This window comes from Diadema antillarum, unplaced genomic scaffold (genome assembly GCF_040938485.1).
Source record: "Diadema antillarum isolate AM-2024a unplaced genomic scaffold, OU_Dant_1.0 seq00001230_RagTag, whole genome shotgun sequence".
Taxonomy (NCBI): Eukaryota; Metazoa; Echinodermata; class Echinoidea; order Diadematoida; family Diadematidae; genus Diadema; species Diadema antillarum.
The window spans coordinates 615240-627461 of NW_027272018.1; the positions used below are offsets into that span (position 1 = coordinate 615240).

At 35.6% G+C, this 12222-nt stretch overlaps 1 protein-coding gene across 1 annotated transcript in view; it reads right to left on the bottom strand.

Moving 5' to 3' along the window:
* Window positions 1-12222, bottom strand: part of LOC139745023 (neuronal acetylcholine receptor subunit alpha-10-like) — a 55991-nt gene that overhangs the window by 5744 nt on the left and 38025 nt on the right. The window contains exons 3-4 of the mRNA XM_071655431.1: window positions 7740-7784; window positions 1834-1943 (exon numbers count right to left, since the gene is read on the bottom strand). Coding sequence (XP_071511532.1) covers window positions 1834-1943; window positions 7740-7784 — 155 coding nt within the window. The remainder of the gene's footprint in view (window positions 1-1833; window positions 1944-7739; window positions 7785-12222) is intronic.

The window sequence follows — 12222 nt, forward strand, 5'->3', positions numbered from 1 at the left end:
ATAAATCTAGTCCAATGGGTTATGCAAATTGAAGTTGGACAAAATACGTGCGTGACGCTTTGCCTAAGATCTCCAACAATGAACGTCACTAACGCGCACGTTTGCAAGGTGCAAACTCAATTCAAATCGGAAATGATGGATGTGATTTGGTTGTTGAAGTACCTTCGTGAGTTTGGGGCCAAAAGTCTAACTCAAAGGAAAAGAATGTATGAGTAGTCAAATAAATCTTTATCAATCCAATCTCGTTCATCATCTTCTCCCCGTCTGCCTTCTGGGCAACTTCTGTTCCACTTTGATCGACTAGGTACAAATTCATCACTCTCTCGTGCTTTTAAAGACGAATGACTTGACCGACTTTGCGGTGTAAAAATTGTCGAGGCCCAAACATATCCATGTTTTGCTTTCTTTTCTGTTTTTTAGTGTTCTTTCATCATTAGAAATAAACTATGATTGAATTGAAAAAAGAATGACTTTCAATCTACTTTTAACCCTATATTCTTTGATATAAACAGTAAACGGTAAAACAGAAGTAAAATTTACACATACAAAATATTGTTGTTTGAAAAGTCACTCCCTCCCCCTCCCCTACCTCCCCTACCCCCCCCCCCCCATCCATCTCCCTTTCTCGTTCTCTTTCTTTATTTTGTACCACGTCCTAATCGTCTCCCTCTCCCTGCCCCCTTTTTTCTCCACAATAATCTGTTTAAAAAAGGAAGAATGAGGTAACTATAAACTATTGATTGGTCGATTGATTTTATTTTATTTCTGATTTTTCTTTTATACATAAATGAAATACAAAGTCAATTCAACGAAATAATTGAGCACAGTATAATTTGAATCTGACAGTTAAAACAGATAAATGATTAATTCAAATATCCAACATTTTTTTAACACAATGCAAAATGAACACAAGCAGGTATCATTTTGGTTACAGCTCGTTATTCCGAAGGTTCGTTATTCCGAAGGTTCATTGTTCCGAATTTCATTTTGGGATAAACCAATCTTCGGAATAACGAACCTTCGGATTAACGCCACAAATTTTCGGATTAACGAACCCTCTTTCATTTTCGGATTAACGAACCTCTAGGTATAGGGAATTTGCGTGTTTCGGATTAACGACCCTTCGGAATAACGAACCTTCGGAATAGCGAACCTACGGAATAACGAACAGCACCCATCATTTTATGCATATATTTATGCAAACATAGGATCCTGTGTATCTGCAGTTCAACTCTGGATGTAACAGAAATGCAAGAGACCATCATCATAAGCAAACGCTTGATGAGGACAATGGTCTTATTGCAATTTGCAAATTGCTATTTAGACAATGATATCATAATTCAAACGGACTACTGGAGTTTCCACATTCATAAATTAGACCTCCTTGGTGGAGATATTACAATACCAAGATTAAAATATCTACATATCTAAATTATTAGAATTATTTATCTTTAAAATAATTCAAAAAAAGACCATATTGGCCTATCACTGTTGAGAGTCTGTATTATTGCCAAGCTGTCACCTGCCTCCTCCCCCCCCCCCCCCATAAAAAAAATATATATTAATAGCAAATGATTATACAGTGGAATCCAGTTATAACGAAGTTCTCGAGACCGGCAGTTTTCTCTCGTTGTACAGTGGACTCCCGTTATAATCATAGTCCTCGGGACCGGCAGTTTTCTTTCGTTTTATCGAAATTTTCGTTGTAACCTAACAAATAAACAATAGAGAGCAAAGAGTGAATAATTTTCCGGCCTGAATTTTTACTTCGTTTTAACATGAATTTCGCTATAACCGTGTTCGTTATAACGGGAGTGCACTGTATAGACCTACTTGTTATAAAGCCAGAGGTCGGGCATCCAGATTTTGTCACGTGATATTTTGAAGTTATCCACGTTGTTGTATCTCTCCGGGTCCCACGTTAGGTAGTCATCGAACCATCTCTGCGAGAGAACAAAATAATACACATGCGTACAGACACATAAATATATCATAATTTTATATTAACGCGGGGGGAAAAAAGATATGAACATGACAGAATTATAAAATATTTGTCATTCCAAAGGAGATTCTAAAATCTTCCCAGACTTGTAAATAGGAACTATCATTGAGATTCACCCTCGATGGGTTCAATGCCGAAATCCAAAATGACAGAATAACATTACATTTATTATGTATGCATCAACACAACTTGAACACAATGATAATAATAACGATGATGATAATACTAAAAACCAATAACAATGGTAATAATAATGATGATAATGATAATAATAATCAATGTTATAGAAAACAACAATAAAGATGGTTGTTGAGCCAATAACTACACTGAATTCCATTTTACCTGTAGGTTTTCCGCATATTTGTTGAAGGACAGACTGATAAAGAGTATCTGTATCTGTATCAGGTAAAAGAGTATTTTCCTATTTGAGTTAGACTAACAGGAAGCGAGTTGCTGAGAGCTGAGGACCAGTAAAAGTAAATGATTTCCAAAACACACTCTACTTTTATCACGTCCCAATATTGGGAGTTTTTGGACAACCAGTCTTTCCTTTGCATCGTCTCTGACGTCTCCTACCCTACAACGTCTTGGCAATTTATTTCCCCATGCCCAAGGGAAGGTACTACCACATACAAATCCATCACCAGATGCCAAGTCTACGGAAGATCCAGAATCTCATTCGCCCGTCGATTTTTTTTTTAAATTCTTGTTCCATATTCCACATTTTATATACAAGTTTTATATTCCATTTGATTAAAAAAAATTTTAAAGCAAAAGTCAAGTTGAGATAGAATTGCACAAAGGACATTATAGTGATGTGTAATATGAGGAACCTACTAAAAAGCAAAGCTTTGTAGGATGTAGGTTCCAAGGTTATAAGCGTTTAGTACAATATGCTTATTACAAAAGATGACGAAACATGCAATGATACAATATGTCGAGATTATGATAAAATCTAGGTAATGTACAAAATAGTATATAATGTTCATGATAAAACTTAAGGTATCAATGCTAAATAAAGTGGTGATTTGATCAAACAAATGTAGGTACTCGAGCGAGGCATCATCCTGAGTAAGCAGAGATATCTTAAGTGGTCATGTTATATAATTAAACGTAGGTTTAAAAAAAATGACTTTTAGATTTTGCTTAAAGGGACTTAGAGAACTTGGTTACAACCGAACAGAATCTAAATCATTCCATAAAGAAGGGCCGGTAGAAGTAATTGTCTTAAGGGCTAAGACTTTAACGGGGGAAAAGTGATACGATCCACTCTGCCTGGTAGAACGATTGTGGATTTCACTGATTTTAACAAACATTGAGGAAACTTTACTAAGAAGAAATATTCAACTTATACATAACTAGAAACGTCGCTATGGCGACTGGTATGCCTCCGCCATAATGCATGGTTCTCCTAATAGGTCTATAGTACAATGTCTTGACAATGTGTGATGACAGTTTCACATAATTGGCAAAATATTAAAATGAAAGGTATGTCAAATGTGTTGAATGTTCACTTTCCTTGAACTAGGTTTAATTGGATGAATGGATATAATTGTCTAAGAGTGCAGGTATTTGGGGATTTGAGGATTCTTACTTGACCTTTAACCCTTTTATAAGTTTAAGGAAGAAATGAGATTTAGCACTTTCACTTGACCTTTGACCTATGACCTTTTGGCAAGAAACTTCCAAGAGAATCTCTGGTAATACATGCATACACTAAGATTCAGGAAAAATCCTGCAGACATTGCATAATATAAGAGGGAAATAGTGAAATTTCGAGAAGCTGACCTTGACCTTTGTCCCCCTGACCTTTGACCCCTGACCCTTAAATTCCCTAGATAATCACTGCCAGTCAGTACATGCATAACTAATAAGTGCCATGAAGACACTTTGAACCATTTGTGAGATATGGAGAGAATGAATTTTAACATTTTCACTTGACCTTTGACCTTTGACCTAACGACCGAAACTCTCTCTGGATAATCTTTATTTGGAAGTTCATGTATACACTAAATTTCAAGAAAATGCCTTCAAGATGGGGGAAATAGTGAAATTTTGAGCATTTGACCTTGACCTTTTGATCTTTGACCTTTAGCATGCGCACCCAAAAGTTGATAGGCACAACTTCGCCCACTCATACATATACATTCCAAGTTTCATTAGGATAACTCAAACGTTTTTGAAGTTACGCTGTCCACAAAATTGATTACGGACCGGGAAGGACGGACGGACGGACGGACGGACGGACAACCCGAAAACATAATGGCTAGGGTGAAACTTCTTGGCGGAGGCATACAAATTCCAACGTGATACATATACAAATCAATTTTTTAAAGCAAATTACTGGAAACAAACAATTCTTTTGTATGATCAAAAAAATGCATGATTTATAATCCGCAAGGCCTTTTTCTGAATCAAAACTAACGAATCAATTTAGACCTTGAGCAATACCTCCAGGCCAATATTCCGGGGAAATGACAGTCTATCATCTTCGTCTAAGTTCTAAGAATTAGTTCACAGATTGACGTGTACATCATGTAAACACTCTGATGACTTTAATACAAACCTGGCATTTAAAAGAATAATAATAAATCCCCCTGGAAAAACATTGGATAAATAAACTAAATGACTGAATCAAGATTTTTCATTATTATCCCACCTTCTACCTGTGTATTTATACCATACTGTTACGCCATTATCTATACCTTCACACCCACCTGAATCTCTACATTCTCAGTCGTTGTTCTCCCAATGCCCCTACTTGTAGTAGGTTATAATATTGTTGCAACATGTGGCCTTTCTGTATTTTATCTAGCAACACTTATTCGATCGGATTTTGTTTGATTGTTTTAATCGGTTCCCCCAGTTATTGAATGGTCTAAAAAAATATTTGTATATTAAACTTCCCCTAATGACCTACGGCTGTACAAGATTGCTTTTACACAGGCCGCATCATATCTTTTCGCATCATGACCATCTACAATTTGCAGTTCAACTCGCCTGTATACAGACCTTGTGTTTATACCAAGACAAACGTTTGTACATTCCGGTGAAGTTTCATCAAATTTATTTTTTGTATAATTATTGTATTCATATACTTTATTGTAATATATGTGAGAAATGTGAAAATAAATTGAAATGAAAAAGAAGTCAGAGATAGCATAATTTTTTATAAACTATAGTCACTATAATTCTCATATAAAAAGCATGGTAACCCATTTCAAAGTGACCACAAAATGGACTTCATTAGCTCAAGAACGATTGGGTGCTGAGGATGTTATTACCGATCGTAAAACAGAGCAACAAACAAGCATGATTAAAATTCGAAAGATTAACTTTTTTAAATACTCTCTAAAAAAAATCGAGTGAAAATATTCACTCCTAAAAGAGTGAATAATAAAAAAGAGTGAATTTAGAGTGAAATTGAAGTGAATTTTGAGTGAAAATGTTCATTTTCACTCATTTTGGAGTGACGTCAGGGATCACTCGAAGATTTTGGAGTGATCCCTGAGGTAACTCTAAAACGAGTGAAAATGAACATTTTCACTCAAAATTCACTCCAATTTCACTCTAAATTCACTCTTTTTTGTATTCACTCTTTTAGGAGTGAATATTTTCACTCGATTTTTTTTTAGAGAGTATTTGCCAGCAATTAAGGAGCATGGTATACCAGGCAATGACAGCATCCATCTCATTTTAATTGCATGTTATGTAATTGACGCTGATATTACTGTTTCTCAAAAACACCAGATTTTGTTAGTGCCATCCTGGTATTATTTTCTTCTCATCTGGCTGACACTTAATTTCACTGCTTATCTCATCAGTTTTTACGTAAATGTAAGTCTCCTTCAGCTGAATTGCTGCCTTCTCTAGTTCTCTAGAAATGGAGTCTTATTTCTGATGTTCGCTTTTCATGCTCAGTGTGGACTTGGTATTTCCTCTTGTTCCTTGCATATAATCGCCCTCCCCACCCTCCACCCCCCCCCCCCACACACACACACACATACACTCCCTTCCCAATCCAAAGAACCCTCAAGATGTGACCACCCAACGTTATTTCGGCCGTATGTGTCTTCAGTGTTGAGAGCGTTTTTTCCTGCCCCACACACTGTGAGGCATGTGGATTAAGAGTCGGGATCACCTCCGGTTACCCCAACCTCGTTAATTAGGTCGCCGGAGTCTATGTATTTCTCTTACCACTGGCCATGGATGCCCTTCGTCATATTGCTCATTATAAGATGTCTGTCATTCTTTAATATAGACCACAATCGTATTCAATCGAATTGCCATCGGGTTTCTCTTCTTATTATTATACGCATAATAGAGCAAAGCATAAGGAAGATGAGTGATTTACCTTGATAGTGTGGCGTTAAAGGGATGGTGCAGTTTCTGTGGAGATGGGGCTTTAGGGTTCCAACGTTTTTCATTATGATAAATGATATACATATATATATTTTTTGGTTTTAGATAATGAGAAACCCGTTATGAAACATGAAAGAGCGCATAATTCTGAAAGGAATTAAAAGTTCATTTGAGAAAAATTGGTTTGGGCTATAAAGATATCCCAAATCCCGATCCTAATAAAAGGTGGGTCTTATGATTAGAATCGCTTTATGTTACTTTGTTTTTTTGGATATCTCAGCCATTTCAAAACCGATTTTCATCCAATAAACTTCGAATTTCTGTGAGAATTATATGCTCCTTAACATTTCAGAAGGTGGTTTCTAAGTATCTCTCAAGATTATTTACGCTGAATCCTCACCTCACCCAAGACCATACAATCCTTATAACAAGAAAATGAGACCTCTCTCATTTGAGCACGTGTACCGCGCCAAGACGCCATCTTGCTAGATAAAAGACATGAAGGACACAGTTGTTGCGAAATTATACGGTTTGAGTTGATATATAAGAGAGTTGATGTATTGAAAAGTCAGAAGACTGTAGAATGTTTTGAAATAGGAAACTTTATCGCGCTTCATTGGTTTTTTTTTTTCAAATTAAACATGTTAAAGGACAAGTCCACCATCATATACATGTGGATTGAGTGAATGCAGCAATATTAATAGAACACATCAGTGAAAGTTTGAGGAAAATCGGACAATCCGTTCAAAAGTTATGAAGAGTTATGAAAAGTTATGAAGTATCTGCACAGTCACTGCTGGATGAGAAGGCTACTACAGTATATGATGTCACATGCGTACAACGCTACAAGGAAAATATAAAGAGAATTTCAGAAAATTTTCCTATTTGAAAAAAGTGCAAATTTCCTCGACTTGTCACTGACGTATGTTAAGGGTAATAATAATTCCCCTGCCTTCTGAAAGAGAGAAGTCAAGTGTTCTTTTATTATGTCAGAAAAATGAAAATATATTGAATTTTCTTTATATTTTCTTTATATCGTTGTATACATGTGACATCACACGCTGTAGTAGTCTTCTCATCCAGCAGTGACTGAGCAGAATCTTCAAAAATTCGTAACTTTTAAACGGATTGACTGATTTTCCCCGAACTCATGTTGATGTTTTCTATTGATATTGCTGCATTCATTCAATCCACATGTCTATGAAGGTGAACTTGTTCTTTAAGGGTGCAGTTGTTCTTGCGTTTGGAATAGCCCTCTTGGGTTCAAATATCTGATATCTTTCATTATATGACTGCGTCCAAGCTTCAAAGTAGCCTCTGGTGATGTCATTACAAGAAGAAAGATATAAAAGGCTTCTACTTTGGATCGTCTTACCATTGTTAGCCAGGCGTTGATCTTGAACGTTTCCAGCCGTTCATCCTGTGAGGAATAGTCAAAGAAAAAAAATATTGCATGACAACGGCAACAGTCCTTTTTTTACATCAATTTCACTAGGAAATCCTGGTGTGTTATTTGTTTGAAATGATAAATCCCGTTACTACAAATCTTTGCAGATCGTCACAAAATCATTGTTTTGAAATGGAAAATTGCCCACCCCCCTAAAAAAAAATGAATACAAATTGAGAAACACTGTTTTCAATACTCAATTATTCAAGTAACAGTTATGTCAACAACAAAAAACCCAAAAAAATTAAAAATGTAGAATAATTGGCATGTTGCAAAACAACATCAAGCAGACGTTTCCTGACGTCACCTGCGAAAATCATGTTCTCAATGAGTTGACTCTGCAATCAGTGGATGTTCGGATTGTCATGGCAATGTGCAGGTCTGTCTTATTCGCCGAAGTGACACTTAAAGCTGCCACCGTCATTCTCCTCCCGTTGTCAGAAATGACGTTTATAATGACGTCATTCGCATAATCACGTTCCGGAACAGAAACCCTGGGTTAGGTTTATTAGTGAGGTTGTGAGGATATCATTATCCGAAATATGCTTGTTTGCGAGACAATAGATATTTGCCACTTGAACCCAAATTCATCCTCCGTCTACAGACCTCTACCAACAAAGGTTTGGCAACAGTCCTGCGGTCGATCTCCTTAAACTGCAAATTTGACACCGCGCTCAGTTGACTTGATTTAGAATGTGTTCAATAACTACTTGATAATTAATTACCCTTCACCTTACTGTTTTGTGGAAAACTTTCAAAACTGTCTTAATCCAAGTGCTATCTTCATAAGACTTTAACTTCGTTCAGTTTCCACTCTATCTGTGGGGTCCTACAAGTTCACCTAAAATGGAGTGGAGTCGCACAGAAAGCTACATTTTCGCTCTCGAGGACGTCACGAGGAAAATGAGAACTACCGCTGCTGCCAAAGGACTCGGACCGTAGACCTCAAGCCTGAGGTACCTCGCTCCAGTTCACTGTGCCTCAACGTCTCTTCTTTTCATGGAAGGAACGACAAATGGGATGTTGCGAAGGGTTAAAGTCTCAAGGAGTTGAGGATAAGGGCACTATGAAATATCATCCGTCAGAACATTTTGGTAAGGGCGATACACTCAATGACAGCAAAATAATCGGCGCCGCGGATGCAGTGTGGCACTGTGGTTCGAATGTCGCAACACTCGTTAACCCCCATCCTCCTTGTTAATCCACTTGACTGGCATTTTTAGCATAGTTTTGCATTAGTAGTCAACGCTCGTGCGTACTAATATAGGTCGCGCTGCAATTACACACTAGTCAATTTATGGAACGAGACAGGCGAGGGTGAGAGAGCCAACGTATACACTCGTCCTCTGACGAATGCACGGTGGATCTGTTACAGGTGGCTACAATATATTGCTCGAACTGGTATTACCCATTTATTATGAATAGGTTGGAATTGCATGAAAACCCGTCTTCCCCCTCTCCACCTCTTCATCCATCTATCTTTCTTTGTGCATTTTATCTGTCCTTATCTCTTTTTCTTCAAAATAAAACAACAGCAAAAAAAAAAAGAAAGGTGGGAGAGTTCGTTTTATTCTTGTTATCTCCTCTCTTACTCTCTTGTCTGTAGTCACTTTTATTTTTGTTGGTAGAAGAATATACGAATCAAACAGAGTGTCACAAAAAAATAAATGCTCAGCCCCCACACAATCATAATCAAACATACCGAACAAATTTAACTTCTTGTAAATTGGACATCTAAGGAGTAAGTTAAGGAGTATAATATACTTGTTTTCATGATACAGTGTAAGCGCATGTGTTTGAAAGTCATTGAAAAATTTTGATGTCATATTCCATGTACAAATTATTTGCATATTTGTGCATAAGGTATGTATGATATGCATTAGCGTGTGTGTGGGGGTGGTGGTTGTGGGCGTGGGTGTGCTTTTGTGGGTTTTTGTGGGTGTGGATGTGCTTTTGGTTTTGGTGAATCGGGGGGTTGGCGGGATTGGGATTTGATTTGAAGAAGGATATTTGTAAATTATATGAAATATGTTGGTAGGATTTAATATTTAGGATAGATGTAGATTTGTTTTGGTTAAGAGGGGAAGGGTTGGTTGGGTTTTTATGTTTATAACGTATTTTTTCTTTGTTTTTATGTATATGTACTTGTAAGGGAGAATGAGTTATATGATTGAATATATTCAAGGGATATAGGTTTGGTATAAGTTATGTCAATACGTTATCGTGAAGGAATTATCAGTGGGATTGGGATTGATTTATAATCGAGTTATTTATGGTGAAGAGGTTTCTTCGAATATTAATGCAACATGGAAAATTATTAAAGAGGTCCTAGGTAAAAAGCCTGATTCTCCGCCAACGGATGATATCACATTAAACGGTATTAAAATAAATGATCCCAATATGTATGCTAATTCATTTAACTAATTTTTCGTTAATATCGGTCCGGAACTTGCTACTAAAATTAGCAATACTTCTGCTCATTTTACAGATTATCTTTTTGACCAAAATCAAGAGTCTATTTATTTTAATCCAACAAGTCCCAGTGAAATCATTAGTATCACTAAATCTTTAAATAGCTCTAAATCTTGTGGTTCTGATAAAATAAGTATGATGTTATTGAAAGAAATAGTTTATCCACTCGCAGAACCGTTAAGTTATATATTTAATCTTTCTTTATCACAAGGTATTTTCCCTGATCTGCTGAAAATAGTGAAAGTTAATCCTGTACATAAAAAAGATGATCCTCATGAAATTAGCAATTATCGTCCTATTTCTTTATTGCCTATTATATCCAAAATCTTAGAAAAAATTGTTTATAATAGACTTCTTAAATTTATTAATAAGTATGATTTACTTATTCCCAATCAATATAGTTTCAGAAAAAATTATTCAACTGATTTAGCACTAATACAAATTTATGACAAAATTACGAGTGCTTTTGCAAACAAAGAACATGTTGCAGGTATATTTTGTGATTTGAGTAAAGCATTCGATACTCTTGATCATTCTATTTTACTCACCAAACTTATTTTAAACTCATTATGGTATTCGAGGACAAGCACTTTTATAGCTTAAAGATTATCTAACTAATAGAAGACAATATGTTATTTTTAATGGTTGTGAATCTGACCCCCTTTTAATTAAATGTGGTGTTCCTCAAGGCTCAATTCTAGGCCCATTATTATTCCTTCTTTATGTTAATGATATCATAAATACATCCTCTCTTCTCTCTTTTGTTTTATTTGCTGATGATACGAATATATTTTATTCTCATAAAGATCTTAAGATTTTAAATGACACTTTAAATATTGAAATTAGTAAAGTATCAAATTGGTTTAAGTCTAATAAACTTTCTTTGAATATAAAAAAGACTCATTTTATTCATTTCAAACTTCATTCTCATAATGAAGATGCGTTGATACATATTTACATTGATGATATCCCACTAGAAAAGAAAATGAATTCAAAATTTCTAGGAGTGTATATAGATGAAAGTTTGACTTGGAATGAGCATTTACATCATGTTACAACGTGTATTTCTAGAAATATTGGGATAATTTCCAAGCTGAAGTTTTTTCTTCCTCGTTCAACTTTATTTCTATCATATAATTCCTTAATTCTCCCATATATAAGTTATTGCAATGTTGTATGGGGTACTTGCGGCTCTACCAAAATAAATTCTATATTTAAATTACAAAAGAAAGTTATACATATTTGTACAGGATCGCATTTTCTGGCTCATACTGATTCTTTATTTCATGAGCTTAAAACATTGAAGGTTTTTGATTTGAATATTATTCAAGTAGCAGTAATTATGTTCAAATATATACATCATCAACTTCCATCATCCTTTGATAACATGTTTAGGTTCAATACTTCTGTCCATTCGTACCCTACTCGTATATGTAGAAATTTCCACCTTTTGAATCCCAAATTATTAGTGACACATAAATCTATAAGACATTCGGGTCCGGATATTTGGAATAATATCCCGGATAATATAAAGTCTTGTGCAAGTATTTATTCTTTGAAAGCTTCACTTAAACGATATTTGATACAATTATATTCTCCAAACCAATTGAGCTAACAAATATTTATAGTATAGATTGTCATCTTATTGTCAATCTCTATTTTCTTCCTTCAACTGCATCTTGCACTCTCACCTGCAACTGCACTGCACTCACCCGATCACCTTCCTCCAAGAGAGTTATGTCGTTGGATAGTCATTTTATGAGGCCTCCATCCATTTCAAGCTTAATCGCTTATGATGGTGGTCTCCTGCATTCAATTATCTCTGTTGTTTACTGAAAAATACTGTATATTTTATTTTATGTTTCTGTGTATCTACATTGCTCAATGCAATCACCTATGTGAATCTATTTATGTACTGTTATCGATTTATTTCACTGCA